Source organism: Salvelinus alpinus, chromosome 5 (genome assembly GCF_045679555.1).
Source record: "Salvelinus alpinus chromosome 5, SLU_Salpinus.1, whole genome shotgun sequence".
NCBI lineage: Eukaryota > Metazoa > Chordata > Actinopteri > Salmoniformes > Salmonidae > Salvelinus > Salvelinus alpinus.
Window position 1 is genome coordinate 39,357,158 of NC_092090.1, and position 23,926 is coordinate 39,381,083.

Sequence of the window (23,926 nt, forward strand, 5' to 3'; positions counted from 1 at the left end):
GGGTGCGTGCGTGACCAACCCGCAGGTTTGGCCCAGTCCGGCAGCTGCTTGTTAATAAGTGAGTAGTACCCACTTCTAGAAAGAAATATTTGAATTCTAGAAAGGCAATACTGTAGAGGGCCTATTGCACTGCCACTCTACCAGCTCTCATACCATACACACCTACAGACACACAACTATGTCTTACTATACATGTGAGGACTTTTTGGGGACCAACAATTGATTCCCATTCAAAATCTTATTTTACCCCTAACCCTAAACATAACCGCTAACCCTAATTCTAAACCTAACCCCTAAACCTAAAATACCTTTTTTACAAGTGAGGACAAGCAAAATGTCCTCACTTCTCTGAATTGTATTGGTTTATTATTCTTGTGAGAACTTCTGGTACTCACAAGTATAGTAAAGTGTGTGTGTGTGTATGTGCGCGTGCGCACACACGCATACAGGGAGAGATTAATCTAATTTCCTATCACTCTATGGCAGTGACTACAAATGAAAGGCAGGTCTTTGTCATCCCACCAGAAATCCTACCACTATTCCAGAGCACAAACTGTAAGCTCAAGCTTTGACCTTAAGATTTAGAAAGCTGTATTGGCTTCAACCCACCTATAGAAGAATCCCTGTGTGTTGGTGGGGGTAAGGGGTTGCAGGGATTGGGCGCAGCGTTCCCCAGATAATGGGCTATCTCCTCCTATAAAACTATTTGCTCGTTTCGTTCTGAGCTCTACGGGAACCCTGAGTCAGTGCCCTCACAGCTGGATGCCTTTGGAGAACTTCAAAGGGATGAACTTTGTTTGTTTACTTTAACCAGTATGAGAGCAGTATGGAGTAACTTGACCCTCCATGCATCAAAGCAGCCAACGCGTTTGTTTTGAAGATGTCTGCCTTCGATTTCTCAGCTTTCTGTCTGCTGGGCTGGGATGGGGGTGCGGAGAGAAAGAGGATGAGGAGGCTCCGAAAAGTGCCCTGGAGGCTGGCGCTAGAAAACATTCTAAATTAAATTCAGATTCGATGGCTTTAATATACAAAAAGTGCTGGCATATCCCAATTCAAGTGTCCTTCTTCTGCAGAGGGGATTTGTGCAACCCAATGTCCACCCGGATTCAAACTGCATCTGTTTTCTGGGGAGGGAAACAGAATGTTCTCATTTATCACCTGTAAACGAACCTTCAGTATCAGAGCTTCTTCAGATCTAAGGCTTATTTATCACCAACTCTGCTGCTGACTGTTTTTTTTCTTCTGTGGAACACTTCCTACCAGTGGCTTTGGTATTTGAGTTTAACCTCACCTGCATTTCTCTTCAAAGAAAAGGAGTAGATGATTATCAGATCAAATGTGTACAAATTTGTATGTGTTGACGTGTGTGAAGGAGTGCGTATGCTGGACGGCGAGGTGACCGACGTGGTGGAGGCCCAGTCTCTCAGTCTGAACCCACAGCACATCCACATCTACAGTGCCAGCTGGGGCCCAGAGGATGATGGGAAGACGGTGGATGGGCCCGCCAAGCTCGCCAAGGAGGCCTTCCTGCGCGGAGTGACCGAGGTGTGTGTAAATATCGGTGTGTTTTGGGCCTCAGATGTGTGCCGCGTTCCACCATTTCTATGTGCCCCATAAAATAGTTTGTGGGTGACTTCCTCTACACACAGGCAGTAATTATGTAGTAAACTATTCAACCATTTTGAAGGACAAAGGTGGCTTGAACAACGCAAGCACACTTTTTGACCCTGACGATTATGAATGGGGAAATTTGATTTGGTCGCAGTGGAAGTATCAGGCTTCCAGTAAGGATAAAAAAATAAATGTCCTGAAAAAATAATATAGGAAAAATAATCCTCAATACAAAGCACTGAAAATATTGTACATTCATAACCACCAAAAGTGCACTTTACACAATAATTTCCCTTCACAGTACCACAATTGTAGAAGTGATTTCAGAATCTGAGTGGGAAGATATTTGTGTTATGAGAATATCTCAATAAAAAGCCATTGAACTCAGGTGCAGATTTTCTTCTGCATGTGAAATGCAAACGGATGTAAATAGTTCATGGGGCTTTAACGTTAGTGTGGCAGGATTCAGAGAGACCGAAGTCTTAGCTACAGCTCCTTCGTCTCACATGGGCATCCGGGCAGAGCATTGGCATACTGCCAACCCTGAGACGTTACCGCTCACTGTGTGTGTGTGTGTGTGTGTGTGTGTGAGAGAGAGAGAGGGAGTATATGAGAGCTTATGAGAGAGAGACTATTGCTTTTAGGCATTTTGATAGCTATTTAAAGAGCAGGATGGTGAATGGTCCTGGTTTTTAGTGTCAATATGAAACAGTAGCTGGTTTGCTGAAGGCTGTGTCTTTAATGGGCTTCTTACTGTATACAGTCTCCACCAAACAAAAATGTGATTACCAACGCTTTCAGGCCATACTATAGTTAAGCAATAAGTCATGAGAGGGTGTGTATAGTCTTTGTATGTGTGGGAGTCCAGGGAGTGTGGCAGGTGTGTACAGTGCATGACTGAGTGGAGGGAACAGTAAGCATCAAGACTGCAGACGTATAGGGTCCATATGCCAGGCTCTCTGTAGTGTACACATGGGAGCCTGCATCCATCTGATCCCAGCTCTAAGGGTAAGAGGGTGTGAGAGAGCCAGTCATAAAGCATTGAGCCGAGCCACAGAGAGCCATTCAGACAAAGAAACATCAGATCTTATGGGGTAAACCGCATCTGAGGGCTGTTAATGGTGCCCTCTCTGCCTCCCTTTTTATTACAGGCCTGTCAAATAAAAAGTATATGGCATGTAAACACATACTATTCTATAGGGAGCCATGGCATCATCAGTAGCTCCAGTCTGTTGTTTACACTGTTCATGATGGTTGCGTGTGACGGTCAATGTGGAGAGGCTGCACAATGGAGCATTCTGTGGGACTTTGATATTTATTCACTGTGAATGCTGAATAGCACAGATAATGTATTGCTCCGGGGTTGTCCCTGTTGTATTGTGGCCGTGGTACATTAAAGCTCTTTGGATTCAAAGCGTCTGAGTGATCACACGGTCTTGTGATGTATGGATGAGCTGAGGCAGGCCTTTCAGAGATGGACCCTGTAAAGAGTTGTACTGTAGTATCAATGGGAATCTAATTTAGATTGAATGACACCGTGTTCCCCTCTTTCATAAGCTGTGCCACACCAAGATACACATGCATGTGGTCATGTACGTCAGAAAGGCCTGTCTAGAAGCCTTGTGGTTGTCTAGGTTTGTTATTGACTCTGTTTTGTCTCTCCCTCTAGGGTCGTGGGGGCCTGGGCTCCATCTTTGTGTGGGCGTCAGGGAACGGCGGGCGTGAGAAGGACAGCTGTAACTGTGACGGCTACACCAACAGCATCTACACCCTGTCCATCAGCAGCTCCACCCAGAACGGCAATGTGCCCTGGTACAGCGAGGCCTGCTCCTCCACCCTCGCCACAACCTACAGCTCTGGCAACCTCAACGAGAAACAGATAGTGAGTTCAGTAGACACGTGCTCACACACACACACACATAGTGGCAAACGGAGGGGGAAACACAGATTTTGATTAATAAACATACTGAACACACACTCTCATTCACTCCCAGTGTGAGCGTCATGGAGAGAACGGGAAGTATTCGTCTGTACAGTCTGAAAATAGGCATGTCAGAAAACATTAAACTGAGTGGTGGTGTGCATGCAGGGTGGAGGAGTGTGTGAGTCGGGGCTCCTGTCCTGTGAGAGTCTTGTGCTCTGTGGTTCCAGGGCCTCAGTGGTATTATGTTGCTAACTGCAATGGGAGATCACACAGCTTCCACTGAGCTTTGAAGAGGAGGAAGTCTATTTTACAGCATATTAGTCAGGGGAATGATGTGTGCTTCAGTAAGAATGGATGGATAGAAACTTTTGATGTATAGCCAGGGTGATGTATAGAACCAGGTTGACTTGGCTCCTGGGATCCATAGAGTATCTCAGATGGTTGAATCCAGAGCCAAAGCACTAGTCCAGACTCTCTAGCTGTACTCTAGAGGTTTGAGCGTTTCTGGATGTCCTTGTTAGCCTGTATCCTGTTGCACTTCTTTCTTATTTCTGTTGCACTTCTTTGTCAGTTTTCCAATTGGTTTTAGTGCTCCTGTAAGCCAGATGCTTACTAAACTGTTTGGTGCTTCAAGGCAGGTTTTGTATGTTCACTCTGGAGGAATGAGTTCTCACTGGCCTGCCTCAGACAGCCATAGCCTGCAGTCTTCTCACATTGAGCAGTGACACTCTCTCTTTCCCGCTTTCATTCTTTTCTCTCTCTTCATAAACTCACACTCTTTCCCACCCGCCCTCTGAGGCCCATTTGAATGAAGAACTGTAAAACATTAAAATCCCATCTCCATGTCTCGCCCTTCCACAGACCGGTGTCTCTCTCTCTCTCTCTCTCTCTCACACACACACACACACACACACACACACACACACACACACATACACACACACACACACACACGAGATGGAGGAAGGAGAGCCTCTCACTAGGAGAGATTACAGTACAATACTGTATAATGGATGTTCATCCCAACCTCTTGCCATAATGAATTGGTGTATGTTTCCACATTCATGATTAATCATGTTCACCATGTGTTGATACATAAACATCTATCAAAGTAGATGGGGCTGAGTAGAATATATGACTTTTATAGTGTATAACTTGCTTCAATAAAAAGTTATTTATTTGCCCATATATTAGGTGTAAACATTTCGGCCCGGTATGGGCATTCATCTGAGCACCATATCTGACTATGAAACTCTCTTCCTGTCAGGTGACAACGGACCTCAGACAGAAGTGTACTGACACCCACACAGGCACCTCCGCCTCGGCTCCACTGGCTGCTGGGATCATCGCCCTCGCACTGGAAGCCAAGTGAGTGACTCTTACCACCTGTCTCTTTCTGTGTCTCTGTCTCCTCTTTTGGTTGTCTCTGTTTGTCCCCTTTCTTGTTCCCATTTTTCTCTCCCTGATCTTTCTCTCTCTGTTTCTCTCCCTCCTTTGTGCATTTTGTCTGTTCACAAATATTTGCCGTCTGAGCGCACACACACACACACACAGATGTCTCAGAAGTACGACTAACTCTTGGGGGAAGGAAACTGTCTTGTAATAATGCATTGTGGATCAGAATAGATTAGTCAGTTATCTCCTATCATTCTGCTATGTACGTGTCATCAGCTCAGTACTGTAGTCTGGTTGGGGAACGGGGCACGTGTGACCCGTTAAAAACCTCTGTAGTTCCCTGTCCATTAAAAGTGTCTGACTGTACTGCAGGGCTTTGACTTTCCCTTCAGTCAAAGCTGACCTTTAAGTAAAAGAGAGCTGATGAGGTTTTAAACTCTGTGTCGCTGGGGTACTGTACACTATTTGACTCTGTTTTACTGTAGGATTTTACTGTTGCTCTGCTGGGTGGAACTGCAGTAACACAGGGTTTTATATGGAGAACAGAAGAGAGTCTGGGAGAGCAGAGATGAGACTGACAGAGGGATCTCTGGTCTTTTTATCTTTTCAATGTGGTAACATTAAGCCGGATGTTCAACTCTTCTTGGGCACCTAATGCCATTTCCTTTGCAATCAGTCGCTATGCATTGTGGTACAGTAGGATATGTTGTTGCTTGTTGTACTGTCTTCATAATCATGTTAAGGATATTTCAGATCTGGTATCTTCTATATTGATGAAAGGTATGGTTGGTGTTTGTTTGTGTGTGTGTGTGTGTGTGTGTGTGTGTGTGTGTGTGTGTGCGTGTGCAGTAAAAACCTGACATGGAGGGACATGCAGCACTTGGTCGTGAGGACCTCTCATCCCGCCCACCTCCTCACCAACGACTGGAATACCAATGGGGTCGGCCGAAAAGGTACAGCGAGGCGTCCCATTAGCTGAGCTCGGCTGACCATCATCATTCCCGTGCCCTGCCAGTTGCACAATGGAGACTGATCTATATTGTATTTACATCAATTGATTTAAAGTTGCCTACATTAAGCAATTACAGAAAGCAATGGCTCAAAAGTTCAGGGAGAGGTTTTACTGGGCACACAGCAGGGTACATGCAATAATCTAATAGTGAAGAGGCACTTATTGAGTTGGAACTGGAATCGTGATGAAGTAGCCTTTCAGCAGTCTGATATCGATCTTTCTTTTCTCTCTCTCTCTCTCTCTCTCTATCTCTCTCTCTCTCTCTCTCTCTCTCTCTCTCTCTCTCTCTCTCTCTCTCTCTCGATCTCTCTCTCTCTCTCTCTCTCAGTGAGCCACTCATATGGGTATGGTCTGCTTGATGCCAGTGCGATCGTGGCCCTGGCTGAGAACTGGACCAACGTTGGGCCCCAGAAAGAATGTGTGCTGTCCATGGTGGCAGAGCCCAGGTGAGCTGCACGCACACACACTCTCTCTCTCACACTCACACTCACACTCTCTCTCTCTCTCTCTATCTCTCTCTCACTCACACTCTCTCTCTCTCTCTCTCTCTCTCTCTCTCTCACTCTCACACTCTCACAACAGCTCTACCAACTCGACCTGTAATACCACTCACTGTTTGGCTGGCAGGAGTATCAGTACTAGCTTCATAGGGATTACATTGGTTTTGGGTATAGTACAGTTAACCTACCAGGTGATTAACGTATAATAAACCTATGTGATCCTTATTAGAATAGGATGCTTCAGATTGTGTGTGTGTGAGTGTTTCACATCTGGGGGGGGTCGGCTGTGGAGGTGATGTGGGCTGGTTTGTGATGGGCCGTAGGTGTGAGAGGTGCTCATGTGGGACCAAGCTGTCATACCTCAGTGTGACTGCACGTCATGTTTCTATTCTGATCATGGCACCGGAGGCCCATTGATATGCTCTGCTGGGTTCTTGTGTGTGTGGTAGGGTGATGATCTTCTGAGCCTGGGGGAGCATGTTTAAGGGAAATAATCACTTTCAGATGAGTCTCTCTCTGCCACTCTCTCTCTCTGCCTCTGCCTCTCTCTCTCTCTGCCTCTCTCTCTCTCTGCCTCTCTCTGCCTCTGCCTCTCTCTCTCTCTGCCTCTCTCTCTCTCTCTGCCTCTCTGCCTCTCTCTCTCTCTCTGCCTCTCTGCCTCTCTCTCTCTGCCTCTCTCTCTCTCTGCCTCTCTCTCTCCCTCTCTGCCTCTCTCTCTCCCTCTTTGCCTCTCTCTCTTTGCCTCTCTCTCTCTCTGCCTCTCTCTCTCTCTGCCTCTCTCTCTCTCTCTCTCTCTGCCTCTCTCTCCCTCTCTGCCTCTCTCTCTTTGCCTCTCTCTCTCTCTGCCTCTCTCTCTGCCTCTCTCTCTCTCTCTCTGCCTCTCTCTCTCTCTCTCTCTCCTCTCTCTCTCTCTCTCTCTCTCCTCTCTCTCTCTCTCTCTCTGCCTCTCTCTCTCTCTCTGCCTCTCTCTCTCGCTCTGCTTCTCTCTCTCTCTCTTTGCCTCTCTCTCTCTCTCTGTCTCTAGACCTCTGTCGATCTTTTACTCTTTCACCTCTTCCACTCCATCTTTCTGCTCCTTTGGTCTTGCTCTCTCTCTATCCCTCTCTCATTTTCTAGCCCTCTCTGTTTTCCTCTCACACTTTCTCAATATCGCTCTTTCTCTCCCACTCTCTCCTGTCTTTAACCCTGCCTCTGCTACATACAGTAGCTGACAGGATCCCAGCCCTGTTGTATTCTCTCTGTACTGGTCCCCAGATCACAGCCTACCACTGGAGCCTGTGATAAAGGTGTTAGTGACATGGTGTTTGTGCAGTGTGCATTGTACAGTACAAGAGGTTTTTAACATTTTAAGGGATTTAATTAGGAGGAAGCGGTGTGTTTTTACACCCAGTTCACTGATTACGGCCCGTATTTTCTATCAGCTGGGTGCCACAGCTTTTCTAAAGCCTCATGCCCTCCTCTCCCCCCACAGCCCTCCTCTCCTCCCCCTCCTCCTCTGGGTTCAGTTGTAGTGGATGTGTGTAAGCTGCTAAGCGGATTGGGGGGAGACGAGGGAGCCTGGTACTCTTCTCCTGTAGAGGACCGGGCTGCTGCAGGACCTGAGCTGCTAATCCTGTTTCAAGGCCGCAAACCCTATGCCCTCAGCAGGCTCTCTCTCACACACTATTCTCTCTCTCACACACTAGTCCAGAGCAACAGTCACACCCTCATGCAGCATCACTCAGAGAACCATTATCGTCGCGCACACATAATTGCTGTCACATGCTCACTCCCAGATGAGGCATCTTTCTCACTGACACCAGAAGCCAGCAACATGACAACACAAGCCACTCCAAGCCAATTTTCATCTTCAATAACTAAGCCGTCTTTGTGCAAATGTATGTATTTGGTCCATATATATGTTTATCTGTGTCAGGAACATTGGGAGCCACCTGCTGATCACCAAGACAGTGGACGGCTGTGTTGGGACAGCCAACCATGTGAGCTCCCTAGAACATGCCCAGGCCCAGCTCACCCTCTCCTACAACCGCAGGGGCAACCTGGGCATCTACCTGACCAGCCCACAGGGTACCCGCTCCACACTGCTCGCTCCCAGGTACGTATGTACGTACACACACACACACACACACACACACACCTTGTATTACATACCTCCTGTTTCTCCCCTCTGCAGGCCGCATGACTACTCGTCAGAGGGCTTTAATGACTGGGCTTTCATGACCACACACTCCTGGGATGAGGACCCCCGGGGGGAGTGGATCCTGGAGATGGTAAACGTGGCAGGGGCCAGTGACTATGGTAAGACACCTCTCGTTTAATACCTTAACATATGCTATTGTTATGTCTGGAACATTGTCTGGGAGCTAAGAGAGAGAAAGAGAGAGTGACAGGGTTTCTGTTAGTGCAACCATGTCTGACTAGCAGTGTCACTGAAAGAATGTGTGTGTGACGGGATGTGTGCTTGTGTTTGCATTTATCTGTGCATCATATATGTTTGATTGTGCTTCTACACCTGCATTGCTTGCTGTTTGGGGTTTTAGGCTGGGTGTCTGTACAGCAATTCGAGATATTAGCTGATGTACGAAGGGCTATATAAAATAAACTTGATTTGATTTGATTCATTGATGTACTGCGTGAGAGAGAGTGTGTGCATGTGCAGTATGTGCTTGATTTATGTGTTAATGGATTTGTGTATTTCGTAGTGTGCGTCTGTGCATGTACGTCATTCATGTGTTGATGATTTTGTGTGTGTGAGATGCTTCCAGACCGCTAACAGGGGTGTTTTATGCGAGGGGCAGCAGTGTCTGTGCCTGGAGAGCTTTCATTTTGATCCCTTTTATACAAACTGTCAGGCAGTCTCTCTCTAGCTCCACACACCCACCTCTAAATCAGCTTCATTAAACCAGGGAGAGTAAATCAAGCAGGAGAGTGGAGGGCCCTGCTGTCTGGCCCAGGCTGGCCCAGGCTGACCCAGGCTGACTCAGAATAACTATGACCTAAGACCCATCCAGGCCACACTACTGTCAGACAATATTTATTTGTAATTTTCTCTCTGTTGCTCTCTTTCGTTTTGTTTTCTCTCACTCTTCTTTCCCTCCCTCCCTCCCTCCCTCCCTCCCTCCCTCCGGCTGTAGACCTCTCAGCCCCCCCCCCCCCCCCCCCCCCCGCCCCTTCTGTGATATAGGAAGTTGGACCCTCTCAAAGGGCCCCTCATATAAATGGCTCTCCCGGGAAATGTTGTTCTTAACTAACGGGTCTATAGAGAAACACCAGAATATATGCTTATATATTTAATGCTTTACTTCTAGGAATCTTTTCCTGTCATTCCATCCAGGAAATCCAAGAATATAAAATGAGCAGGATAGAAGCTGCAATTACAGAACCCACCCTGAAGAGTGCCAAAGCCTTGCTGGCGTAGACGGTGGCTTGGAGATCTGTGCTGTTGTTGCTTATGTGTAAAGTTCGCTCTCTCCCTCCCTCTGTCTAGGCACTCTGACTCAGTTCACCCTGGTGCTGTATGGTACAGGCTCAGACTCTCCCAGCTCCACAGCCAAGGACCTCTCTCAGTCCAGTAACGGCAGCTGTAAGACTTTTGACCTACAGCAGATCTGCATTGGTAAGAATGTTACTGTTGGTTACCATTGGTTACTGTAAGAGAATGTAGATTCTGTACCTAGGGTTAGGCCACTAGGGTCTCGTAGAGCTATGGTGTGCCCAGGCTTGTTCCTGCACAGCACAAATGCACCTAATTAAATCCATCATGGTCTAATGGATCAAAAGTCTGCCCCACTGTGGCTCTGCAGGCTTCAGTTACCTACCCCTACCCTAAACCTAACCATTTAATGAACAGGTACATTTACACTGCACACTGTACAGGTAAGACCGGAGAGATGAAACACTGGCTCTCCTATCAAAAGTGTGCAGCTTGTCTCCAAAAGATAGTTTGCGAGCTACCGGTAGAATCAGAAATTGTCATGAACATAAGGCTACCGGTTACTATCCAATCAGACACATTGACATTATCCCACCCCTGGTTTGCCACTGTTGACTAAAAAGCCAAACGTAACACAATATCTGGCAATTAAATTCTCGCAATATTGCCTGTTTGGTGGACGCGTTTGTCTAATGATAACCGGCGTCTTGTGGGTAGACAGAAGGACTTTCCCCATAAACCTTTTCAACTAAATGTGAACAAACATTTAACCTCACAGAACTAGGCTATGTCATGATTATTTGTATCAATTGGGTGGCCATTGCTTTGCAAACTCTGCCATGACATGTTCTACAGATCTCAAAAATGGTCTTCTGATGTGGTTTAAGCATTGACATGGACTCCATTTTCGTTGTTTCTTTATGAATAATTGTTATATTGAGAGTTAAAAATACAATTAAACAGAGATCTGAATTTGTGAAAATACACATTGTATGAGGCCTGTCATGCCAAATACTGTTTATTAACCATTATATTACCCGGATATATTGACAGAAAGCACAAATATTGTTCACTAAGGATCCGGGGAAGAGTTGCAGGGTAGAGGAGAACAAAATAATGTGCCTATTTGAAAAATAATAAAAAAAATATAAAAAAAAAGTAGCTCGTGACATGTTAAATTTTAAGGTAGCGTTCATGCTAGAGGTTGGAGACCACTGCCCTAGAATAAGACTGGGAGAGACAGGAACAGTCTGACCCCTGCAGGATCCCCTGGGTATCACAATTTAACACTCTTGTTGGTATACTGTATCAGATAGTGAGTGGCGTAATGGCATAGATGTAGGTTGTGAAGCATGAACTCTGGATGGTTGAGTTTGTTGATTAGCTCGTCCTCAGTGACATCTACTGAGATATTGAGTAAACATGGCGGCAGGTTGGCGAGGACGGCATTTTCCGAGCTAAACTGACCAAGACGCACCTCCAACAACACATAACACATCATTCTGCCCCAAAACAATCCTAAAAAAATAGGACAGGTTAAAAAAAAAAAAAATTACATTATGTAATGGACAACCAGTGGGTTACATTGGTTTCAAGTTTGTATCGGTACATTTTTGACGAGCTGATCATAGTAAAAAATAAGATACTTCTGCATTTGCTGCTGTGTAAACACATTGATTCTCATTGCAAATAGGCCCAGGATAACTCCTGATAAAGTTGGGTAGCTTAGTCACAGGGTAACTTAATCATGGGAATCAGGACTAATGAAGCAAATGCAACTGCCTGTTTTACAAACAGTAGGCCTACCAAATGGATGGGCATTCATAAAATTCCATTGCAGGCTGACACTGTAGGCTACACCCCAGTCAGCACTGACTGACGCCGACATCAATTGGGTGTCTTTTTTTTGGTCCTGTCCGGACCAGTCTTTTTGTTTCCACGCCCACGGATGTAGATTTTTGGTCAGGTCCATACCAAATCTGAACCAATTATAGACGTCTATGTTTGGCTCAGATTAGGTTTGGTCTGGGACTCCCGAGTGGCGCAGTGGTCTAAGGCACTGCATCGCCGTGCTAGCTGTGCCACTAGAGATTCTGGATTTGAGTCCAGGCTCTGTCGCAACCGGGAGGCCCATGGGGCGGCGCACAATTTGCCCAGCATCGTCCGGGTTAGGGAGGATTTGGCCTGCAGGGATGTCCTTGTCGCGCACTAGCGACTCCTGTGGCAGACCGAGCGCAGTGCACGCTGACACGGTCGCCAGGTGCACGGTGTTTCCTCCGACACATTGGTGCGGCTAGCTTCCGAGTTAAGTGGGCATTGTGTCAAGAAGCAGTGCGGCTTGGTTGGGTTGTGTTTCGCAGGACGCACGGCTCTCGAATTTTGCCTCTCCCGAGTCCGTACGGTAGTTGCAGCGATGAGACAAGACGACCAAAACTACCAATTGGATAACACGAAATTGGGGAGAAAAACGGGGGGGAAAAAATACCAAAATTTAAAGGTTTGGTCTGGACCGACCTTTGTTTGCTCCAAACAGACGGCTGACTATAAATTACGTATTTTCTACTTTCATTCAGAACTGAAATTTTACCTGATTTCAACATCCGGAAAATACGTATTTTAAACATCCGGAAAATATGTATTTTCACCTTTCATTCAGAACCTAAAATGAACGTCACTTCAACGTCTGGAAAATACTTAATTAATGGGACTATTCTAGTTTTGTAGGGGTATAGGAGGAGGGCGGGAATTTTGGGTCTCATCTAGAGCAGCAGAACGGCCAGGACAGGGCCTGGCTGTGTTTAACACATTCAGCCAGTTAGCAGATGACAACTCTTATTAGTGCAGCCAGACCAGCCCTGTAGACATACTGTATCATTTGTATTGGAATTTCGTCCCTACTGCTCCCTCCTCCCCCTTTCCTCTTGCCTCTGTCATCAACCCCTTCTCCCTCAACACTCCATCACTACTCCCACCCTCTTCCTCTCTCTTCCTTCCTCTCCTTCCTCTGTCCTCCTCTTTTCCTGCTGTCCCCTTTCATTTGATCCTTCCTCTCTCTCCCACCCACTTCAACAGGGAGAGAATGACAACTCATTATGAACCAAGTAATTAGATTGGGGTAATGGTCTGTCTGACCGTGTAGGCTGGGGGGGAATGGGCCTTGCGGAGTGGGCTGCTGGGGGGGGGGGGGGGGGGGGTGTAGCCTCAGTAGCTGTGTGTGTGAGATTAGCTTTCCAAATCATTGGGGGAGATAAGGAGTTACAGGGTGCTGCTACAGAAACTACTGTGGTGATAACACACTAATGCCACTGCCAAACTGTTCACATGGATGTGCAGACTTAGTACAGATAAATGCTTCAGAGCTTATTAGAAGGTCCATATATCTGCGATATTATTATTTCCAACTGGGTTGGCAAAGCACGGCTCAGGGCATAAATATGCTACAGTGCATTTCTCCTCAGATAGATGAGGGATTTACACATGCTGCATTTGTCTCAGCACACAATCTGTACATTCTCACACTCCAAACAGTTTGCGGCAGGAAACTGTTCATTCTAGCAGAGGCTACATGAACATTATGCAGCTTAAGTTGAGGGAACTTTCACAGGCTCATGATTTTAATGCCCCAGAATGAGGCGATGCGTAATGTGCTGCATGATTGTCGTGGCAGACTATTCAAATACAGTTCACATATTTGAAGGTTTGTGTGAATTAAATCAATTTATTAGTGGTGATTGTGCACTAACCATGTTAAATGAAGAATTTGGACACCAGCAGTACTAAAACGTGTCTCTGTTTCTCCTCTTGTCTCCCTGTATGCAGAGTGCAATGGTGGCTACTACCTCTTCCAGCAGGGCTGTGTGAGGGACTGTCCAGCCGGCTACACCGCAGGCTCCCAGCTCCTCAATTACACCATGGGGAACTCTGTGGATCCAGCCTCGGTCCCCTCCTGCCTGCCCTGCCAACCCTCCTGCCTGACCTGCAGCGGCCTCAGCCCCAGTGCCTGCCTCTCCTGCCCCCCTCACAGCCACCTGGACCCTGTGTCCAGCACCTGCCTGCACCTCAACCAGATCCAGAGGGAGTCCCCTGGCAACTTCATGGTGGGCCAGGGCAATACCGGTCCGCGCCCAGAGCTCAGCTCCCGCCTGCCCGTCACCATCGCCGTGCTCAGCTGCATGATCATCATGGCCACCTTCGCTGGGGTGTTCGTTCTGCTGCAGCTGAGATCTGGAGTCTTGGCCAAACTGCCCTCACTGGAGGAAGCCGGCTCAGGCCTGAGGGGGGGCTTCGGCCTGGGGGGGAGCAGTAGAATGGTGTCGTACCGCGGTATCCCTACAGTGTGGGGCGACGAAGGGGTAAACACTGACTCCGACAACGATGAGTTTGACGTACACAATGAGAAGACTGCCTTTATCAAAACACAAAGTGCTCTTTAACCCCTTCCTGTCTTCGTATTCCTGCTTTCTACAGCCCCCCCCCCCCCCCCCCCAATCACTGACTCGTCTAATTCTGGGCTCCCTGTCCTCATGGTCCTCTCCTCTGGTTTCTCTTTCCCTGTTTCGCTCCCTCGTTCTTCCTTTCATCGGGTTTCATCCCCCAGGTTTAGTGTTCCACTCTGTAGTGGGTGACCTGATGGGAGGCTGGAGTCACGCGGAAACAGGGATGGCGTGTTCGGCGCTCGCTTCACACTCGGGTGCTTTTCTATTAAACTGTCTCTCTGTGCCCTTTCGCCCTCAATCACCACCAGACAGAGTGTTTTCTGAACACAGCCCATTTCCCGGACGGCTCCAGGGTTTCCCTGTCACAATAAACAAACCATTATTGTTTGCTCTCTTTTTCTTTTTTTCCAGTTCCAGTGCAGTAGCCGGATGAGATTGTAAATTGGGGGTACACAGCTGTGTGCGTGCTGAGTAGACAGCGAGATCAGGGTAGTGTCAGATTCTGAGAAGCCACAGCTTGAGTCCTCATAGTCCCAGTGTTTTGGTGAATCAGCCCCAGGCTCTCCCAGAGCTACTGAGTGTGTCCATGCTGCAGTATGAGACTGTATCTCTCAGCTCTGGCTGGATACAAGGCTATGAGTCATGAGACTAGCAACACTCACTCTACCCCCAGCATGGAATTCAGAAGGCGTTCTGCTTATTCCGAGCGGTTTAGGAATGCTGAATTCATGTGATTCTGAGGGTTATATAAAGTCCCCTGACCTCCGCCCCTCTCTGTTCTCCGGGGGGGGGGGGGGGGGTGTTCGGACCGAGTGCTTGCTCGTTGCCAGATCCCCAAAGATAGGTCAGCAGTTCACCCAGCTACGCCTCCACACTTTACTGGGCCTCAGAATTTAGACCAAAATAATACTGCCTCTATGATTTGAAATCCCATTCCCAAGAAAAAAGTACCTATGAATAATTAAATTGGCTTTCCACTTAAGTCTTATAATTGCTCAGCTACTGAGGGTGAAAGTGGTAGTGAGATGTATTGTGGATGGGGCTCAGTACTGTAGAAGTGACTTAACACAAGGGTTCCTGTGGGCTTCTCTGAGCAGCTATACAGGTAGTGAGAGGAGTGTGTGATAGAGAGAAGGGTTTTACGCACTGCAGAGGAGAGAGAGAGAGAATAACAAAGTCTGGCCGTGATTACCAGACGGGCCACTCCACTCTCCCGACTCTGCTGCTCTTTTTAATGCTGTTCATCACACACACTTAGCACTATGTTGGTCTTACACACACCCTACCTCGTTTCAGTAAGGTATATGTGTGTCTGAGTGTGTGCCTGCCAAGTGTGTGAGCAGGTGTCCAGTTGAGCAAAAGGAAGGAATGACCACATTAAGAATACTAAGGATGTGGTTGTGTTTGTAGGCTGAGTTATGATACTGGTTGGCCTATGTAGTTTCCCTGTCTGCTGTTCTTTAAAGAACTGCCTATGTTAAAGAACTGAGGTTGGCTATAATAAGCAAACTTATTTTAACATCTTTTATCTGTCATTGAGACTTATCACAGCTTCTCTCCACTCGCCCTCCAGTCGTCATCAGGGATGTCGATGCAAACTAGAGATAATCTGTTTCATATACTTGCCAATGAATTATATCCTGAACGACACTACAGCTCAGATGTGTTCCAAAGGAGGTTTTTTCTACTCATACTGTATCTTTATTGAAAAACTTTTAAGTGAATTTTTGGCTGCATATCTTCCTTCTACAATCTGTACCTCATTAATTCATCCATTGGACAAATATTGGATCCATCCATCTTTTTTTTTCTATTTTTATGTTGAAGTTATTTTTCATTTTCGAGCAGATAATAGGGGGCTTCACTGAGAGGGGTTGTCATAGTGACAACGTGCATAAAAGATTGATGCAGCTGCTCATCCCGTCCTCTCACTCAGATCACACAGCAACGGCAGCAGAGTATATGTGTTCCATAGCAATGATGAAGGATTATATAGGTCAAAGGTGAAAGCTTTTCAGAGAAGGATATTTCTTTTGAACTGTAGGAGTTTTCCTTACACTGATTTACACTTCTACAGTAATAATAAGACTGAAATGTCTTTATCTACAGTGCCAGGGCTGTAGGGCTGCAGTCTCTCTCCTTTTTTCTCTCTCCTCCCCTACTCTGTCTTGGCACAATTGAAATGTAATTTAATATATCCTGATTTATGCCCTCTGAATATATCGTTTTCAGGATTGTTTTTTAAAGGGGGGGGGGGGGGGGGTGATTCCTGTGCTTTAAATCTTATGTAATTAAAAACATTGCTGAGGAAGACAATCTTCCATACACAGATTGGGGAGTTGCTATCCTCTGAGTGCAAAGTAATGACGGCCAACTTTGAGCAAAATATGTAATTACTACAACGCTGGAATAGTGTGCCGTTTAGCCCTGGCTGATGTAAGGTGCTGTCGTTGATGATAATGTGTTCCCTTAAAATGAAGTAACTGATAAATCCTAAGAGACTTTTCTTCCTACCAGAATTATAGTTGAGCAATCATATAGCAATCATTTTAATGCCCCCCCCCCCCCCCCTTTACATTGTTTCCTCTAAATTGGTCACTTCTGAATGGGGAAATCTATATTGCATTATAACAGTTTGTCTAAGGAAAAAGACAGCTGCTGGGAAGGAGGTTGCGCCCCTTGCAGTGCAGCCTCAATACTACAGCTGACTGCAGCAGAGATTCTGGCATTACCAAAGACGTGGCAATTTAGAGTTGTGTTCAGTACAGTTCTGCTCCAGATTGCTGAGCCTGAGTTGGGGAGATGATGTAATCTGAGGTTTTCTATATGCATTGATTCATAAATCAGATGAATATGTCTTTTTTAATATCTTTGTTATTCCTGCTTTTTAATGCAGAGAGACCTTTCCCTCTCCACCCCCTGCTTGGTGACAGTGGTGGAGCAGAGACATTCTGTATGCTGAGATACAGCGTTGGATGTGGAGGGAGCAGATTGAGAATGTATCCCATCCCCATACACTAAAGGGCTGAATGAGGGTGTGTGTGTGTGTGTGTGTGTTTTAACTACAGAAGAAACACACTCATGGGGGTTAAACAGAGCTCTGGACATACGGCCCATCCAGCTCTGTCCACCTCTCCACACCTCTCCTTATGAAGTCTTTGACCTGGGGCTACATATAGTACCTTACAGAAACAGTGACCTATGAATAATGTAAAAGAATGACTACCTTAGATGGAACATAACTATAAAATAAGGCCTATTTTTGTACTATATATATATATATGGTGCAGTGTAATGTTCTTGTAATTTAAAGATTTTTTTTGCTCTTGTTAAATTTGTCATTTTTATTTAATTGATAGATTCTACGAAAAATAAAGATCTATGCAAACTTCAGGATTTGTCATGTGCTTTTCTATGTGATTGATGGAAAGCTGTATTACAAAAATCTAAATTATGATTGATACTGTACCTGTATGACAAGAATCAATATCTTATGTCCAGCTAGATTCAATTGAGCAGAATACTTTATTTCACCGGAGTGCTGTGCTCCAAGAGAATACAATGGCAGTTCAAATATAGAGTCAAAGTATAGGCCTAATGGGGTTGGACAATTGTGGTACATGAAAAGAAAAGTATAACCTGTTTCTTACAATAGCAGTACTGTGTATCGCACCAGAAGAGCTACAGTATGTGGCCTCCGCCCAGGGTTGGGTAGGTTACTTTCTTAATGTAATCTGTTAGTTACTAGTTGTCCAAAATTGCTGCATTCACCGCCTATTTTTTACATTTTGTTGGTAACACTTTATCTTGCTAACTTGCAGCTGTTTAAGTATATCAAACGTGCGCGAGTTTGAGCATGTGTCCATTTTTCTTATCAGCATTCAATTGAGCAATAAAAGCGCTACTTGTGGTCTTCTTAAATTGAACTTGTTTTTGATAGTATGGAGCACACTACCACGGGGGAGTTTAGAAGGGAGGAACTCCTCAAATTCTTATTCCACTATTCAGCTGTTGCAAGAGCGCATTGTATAGGTAATGGCTGTCCACTGGGGCATATTCATTGTGCCAATTCTGTCGAAAAACGTTTCTTAAATGGAACGGAACGGGGAGGGACTTACTTGAATTTCCTGAGGTAAAGACAGATTCAGGTTGAATATTTGCTGGTAGTTTGGCTAAACATCCACCATCAGCAGTTAGGGGCCGTCAACATAGTGACAAATCAAATTTCAATAGCTCTAACCATTACTCCTAAAACTTTCAAAATTGGTTCTAGCTAACCCGATGGCATATACACATTGCGCACACTTTTTTTTGTCGGTTTACATCTCACACTATTTTAAATGTATATATTGTATATGAACATTAAAAACAGGTTCAGCCCCTGGTTCGACCGTGATCTTGCAGAGTTACTCCACCTCAAGAATTGCATTTGGCGAAAGGCTTGGCACACGAATACTCGGGCTGACTGGCTATTGTTCAGGCAAATGAGAAATAAGTGCACTCAGGCTATCCGGAAGGCCAAAGTTAGTTACTTTAAGGAGCAGTTCTCTCTCTGTGGGTTTAACCCCAAGAAGTTCTGGAAAACAGTAAAAGAACTGGAGAATAAACCCTCCTCCTCACAGCTGCCCATGTCCCTTAATGTTGATGATGTGGTTGTTACTGACACGAAGCACATGGCTGAGCTCTTTAATCACCACTTCATTAAGACAGGATTCCTATTTGACTCAGCTATGCCTCCTTGCCCGTCCAACATTTCCTCATCTCCCACCCCTTCTAATGCGACTATCCCTGATGCTTCTCCCTATTTTTCCCCTGCCCTGCTACAAAGTTTCTCCCTGCAGGCAGTCACTGAGTCCGAGGTGCTAAAGGAATTCCTTAAACTTGACTCCAATAAACCATCTGGGTCAGATGGTTTAGACCCTTTCTTCTTTAAGGTTGCTGCCCCTATCATCACAAAGCCAATCTCCGACCCTTTTAACCTGTCTCTCCTTTCTGTGGATGTTCTCATTGCTTGTAAGGCAGCCACAGTTCATGGGGGAGATCAAGCTGAACCTAACTGTTAGGCCTATTTCTATTTTGCCCTGTTTATCAAAAGTGTTGGAAAAACTTGTCAATAATCAACTGACTGGCTTTCTTGATGTGTATAGTATTCTCTCGGGTATGCAATCTGGTTTCCGTTCAGGTTATGGATGTGTCACTGCAACCTTAAAGGTCCTCAATGATGTCCCCATTGCCCTTGATTCTAAGCAATATTGTGCTGCTATTTTTATTGACTTGGCCAAAGCTTTTGATACGGTAGACCATTCCATTCTTGTGCGCCGGCTAAGGAGTATTGGTGTCTCTGAGGGGTCTTTGGCCTGGTTTGATAACTACCTCTCTCAACGAGTGCAGTGTATAAAGTCAGAAAATCTGCTGTCTCACCCACTGCCTGTCACCAAGGGAGTACCCCAAGGCTCAATCCTAGGCCCCACGCTCTTCTCAATTTACATCAATAACATAGCTCAAGCAGTAAGGAAGTTCTCTCATCCATTTATATGCAGATGATACAGTCTTATACTCAGCTGCCCCCTCCCCGGATGTTGTGTTAAATCCTCTACAACAAAGCTTTCTTAGTGTCTTTCTCTACCCATAACCTTGTTCTGAACACCTCCAAAACAAAGGTCATGTGGTTTGGTAAGAAGAATGCCGCTCTTCCCACAGGTGTTATTACTACCTCTGAGGGTTTAGAGCTTGAGGTAGTCACCCCATACAAGTATTTGGGAGTATGGCTAGACGGTACACTGCCCTTCTCTCAGCACATATCAAAGCTGCAGGCTAAAGTTAAATCTAGACTTGGTTTCCTCTATCGTAATCGCTACTCTTTCACCCCAGCTGCCAAACTAACCCTGATTCAGATGACGATCCTACCCATGCTAGATTACAGACATAATTTATAGATTGGCAGGTAAGGGTGCTCTCGAGCGGCTAGATGTTCTTTACCATTCGGCCATCAGATTTGCCACCAATGCTCCTTAAAGGACACATCACTGCACTCTATACTCCTCTGTAACTGGTCATCTCTGTATACCCGTCGCAAGACCCACTGGTTGATGCTTATTTATAAAACCCATCTTAGGCCTCACTCCCCCCTATCTGAGATATCTACTGCAGCCCTCATTCTCCACATACAACACCCGTTCTGCCAGTCACATTCTGTTAAAGGTCCCCAAAGCACACACATCCCTGGGTCGCTCCTCTTTTCAGTTCGCTGCAGCTAGCGACTGGAACGAGCTGCAACAAACACTCAAACTGGACAGTTTTATCTCAATCATGGACACTGTGTTGTGTTGCTACCATGTTGTTGTCATGTTATGTTGCTACCATGCTGTGTTATCATGTGTTGCTGCCTTGTTATGTTGTTGTCTTAGGTCTCTCTTTACGTAGTGTTGTGTCTCTCTTGTTGTGATGTGTGTTTTGTCCTATATTTATATATATATATATATACAGTGGGGAGAACAAGTATTTGATACACTGCCGATTTTGAAGGTTTTCCTACTTACAAAGCATGTAGAGGTCTGTAATTTTTATCATAGGTACACTTCAACTATGAGAGACGGAATCTAAAACAAAAATCCAGAAAATCACATTGTATGATTTTTAAGTAATTAATTTGCATTTTATTGCATGACATAAGTATTTGATACATCAGAAAAGCAGAACTTAATATTTGGTACAGAAACCTTTGTTTGCAATTACAGAGATCATACGTTTCCTGTAGTTCTTGACTAGGTTTGCACACACTGCAGCAGGGATTTTGGCCCACTCCTCCCTACAGATCTTCTCCAGATCCTTCAGGTTTCGGGGCTGTCGCTGGGCAATACGGACTTTCAGCTCCCTCCAAAGATTTTCTATTGGGTTCAGGTCTGGAGACTGGCTAGGCCACTCCAGGACCTTGAGATGCTTCTTACGGAGCCACTCCTTAGTTGCCATGGCTGTGTGCTTCGTGTCGTTGTCATGCTGGAAGACCCAGCCACGACCCATCTTCAATGCTCTTACTGAGGGAAGGAGGTTGTTGGCCAAGATCTCGCGATACATGGCCCCATCCATCCTCCCCTCAATACGGTGCAGTCGTCCTGTCCCCTTTGCAGAAAAGCATCCCCAAAGAATGATGTTTCCACCTCCATGCTTCACGGTTGGGATGGTGTTCTTGGGGTTGTACTCATACTTCTTCTTCCTCCAAACACGGCGAGTGGAGTTAGACCAAAAAGCTCTATTTTTGTCTCATCAGACCACATGACCTTCTCCCATTCCTCCTCTGGATCATCCAGATGGTCATTGGCAAACTTCAGACGGGCCTGGACATGCACTGGCTTAAGCAGGGGGACCTTGCGTGCGCTGGAGAATTTTAATCCATGACGGCGTAGTGTGTTACTAATGGTTTTCTTTGAGACTGTGGTCCCAGCTCTCTTCAGGTCATTGACCAGGTCCTGCCGTGTAGTTCTGGGCTGATCCCTCACCTTCCTCATGATCATTGATGCCCCACGAGGTGAAATCTTGCATGGAGCCCCAGACCGAGGGTGATTGACCGTCATCTTGAACTTCTTCCATTTTCTAATAATTGCGCCAACAGTTGTTTCCTTCTCACCAAGCTGCTTGCCTATTGTCCTGTAGCCCATCCCAGCCTTGTGCAGGTCTACAATTTTATCCCTGATGTCCTTACACAGCTCTCTGGTCTTGGCCATTGTGGAGAGGTTGGAATCTGTTTGATTGAGTGTGTGGACAGGTGTCTTTTATACAGGTAACGAGTTCAAACAGGTGCAGTTAATACAGGTAATGAGTGGAGAACAGGAGGGCTTCTTAAAGAAAAACTAACAGGTCTGTGAGAGGCGGAATTCTTACTGGTTGGTAGGTGATCAAATACTTATGTCATGCAATAAAATGCAAATTAATTATTTAAAAATCATACAATGTGATTTTCTGGATTTTTGTTTTAGATTCCGTCTCTCACAGTTGAAGTGTACCTATGATAAAAATGACAGACCTCTACATGCTTTGTAAGTAGGAAAACCTGCAAAATCGGCAGTGTATCAAATACTTGTTCTCCCCACTGTATATATATATATATATTTTTTATCCCAGGCCCTCGTCCCCGCAGGAGGCCTTTTGGTAGGCCATCATTGTATATAATAATTTGTTCTTAACTGACTTGCCTAGTTAAATAAATAGAATACAGTATATACAAATGAGATGAGTAATGCAAGACATGTTAACATGATTAAAGTGACTAGTGTTCCATTTATTAAATGGACAGTGATTTCAAGCCTATGTATATAGGCAGCAGCCTCTATGTGCTTGTGATGGCTATTTAACCTTCAGATGGCCTTGAGATAGAAGCTGTTTTTCAGTCTCTCGGTCCCAGCTTTGATGCACCTGTACTGACCTCGCCTTCTGGATGATAGCGGGGTGAACAGGCAGTGGCTCGGGTGGTTGTTGTCCTTGATAATCTTTTTGGCCTTCCGCACGCGCACCATAAAAATACACAAAACAAAGAAATGGAACATTGTCCTTACTTGATGTAGCAACGGGTGAACAGTTTTGGAACACTGAGCCATTGACTGCAAGCACCAGTTAGCTGTGTTACGAGTAGGTTACTTTTGACAATAAGGCACCAGACTACAGCCATATAGTTTTGAACCTAGAAGAAGACCAAGAGACGGCAGTAGGCAAGGAGTCGACCGGGATGGGTGAGAGGAATGTCCAGTTGGCCAAAAAAGCATGGTAAACTAACATTACTGAGTGATTATCAAGCTAGCTGGCTTGGCTACAACTGATAAAGTCGAGGTGGCTAGCTAGCTGCGTTTTATAGACAGGTTCTCTGTTTTACACTTAGCTAGATAACTGCAATTATCGTAAACCATTATTATATAGCTAGCTACGGTAGCTAAATATCTGTCAGCAGGATAGTAGAATGTGTTATAAGCATGTTGGCTAGCTATACTGAGCAAAAATATAAATGCAACATTTTCGAAGATTTTCCTGAGTTACAGTTCATATAAGAAAATCAGTCAATTGAAGTAAATAAATTAGGACTTCATCTCTGGAATTCACATGACTGCGAAGAGGTGCAGCCACAGGTCGGCCCACTTGGCAGCAAGGTCCAGCCAATCAGAATTAGTTTCTCCCCACAAAAGGGCTTCATTACAGACAGAAATTCCCACCCTCCCAGACGATCCCGTAGGTGAAGCCGGATGTGGAGGTCCTGGGCTGGCGTGTCATCTGCGGTTGTGAGGCCGGATGGACGTGCTGCCAAATTCTCTAAAATGACGTTGGAGGCAGTTTATGGTAGAGAAATTAACTTTAAATTCTCTGGCAACAACTCTGGTGGACATTCCTGCAGTCAGTATGGCAATTGCATGCTCCCTAAAAACTTGAGACATCTGTGGTGGTGTGACAACTGCACATTTTAAAGTGTCCTTGTATTGTCCCCAGCACAAGGAGCACCTGTGTAATGATCATGCTGTTTAATCAGCTTCTTGATATGCCGTACCTGTCAGGTGGATATATTATCTTGGCAAAGGAGAAATGCTCACTAACAGGGATGTAAACAAATTTATGCACACAATTTGTGAGATAAGC

The 23,926-nt window shown here is 45.5% G+C and overlaps 1 protein-coding gene across 2 annotated transcripts in view; it reads left to right on the forward strand.

Moving 5' to 3' along the window:
- Positions 1 to 17,704, forward strand: part of furina (furin (paired basic amino acid cleaving enzyme) a) — a 94,760-nt gene extending 77,056 nt beyond the window's left edge. For both annotated transcript variants that reach the window (XM_071401801.1, XM_071401800.1), the window contains exons 8-16: positions 1,373 to 1,545; positions 3,281 to 3,493; positions 4,803 to 4,903; positions 5,780 to 5,883; positions 6,271 to 6,388; positions 8,358 to 8,537; positions 8,616 to 8,740; positions 9,930 to 10,058; positions 13,695 to 17,704. In XM_071401801.1, coding sequence (XP_071257902.1) covers positions 1,373 to 1,545; positions 3,281 to 3,493; positions 4,803 to 4,903; positions 5,780 to 5,883; positions 6,271 to 6,388; positions 8,358 to 8,537; positions 8,616 to 8,740; positions 9,930 to 10,058; positions 13,695 to 14,308 — 1,757 coding nt within the window. In that variant the 3' untranslated portion in view covers positions 14,309 to 17,704. The remainder of the gene's footprint in view (positions 1 to 1,372; positions 1,546 to 3,280; positions 3,494 to 4,802; positions 4,904 to 5,779; positions 5,884 to 6,270; positions 6,389 to 8,357; positions 8,538 to 8,615; positions 8,741 to 9,929; positions 10,059 to 13,694) is intronic.
- The last annotated feature ends 6,222 nt before the right edge of the window (positions 17,705 to 23,926 follow it).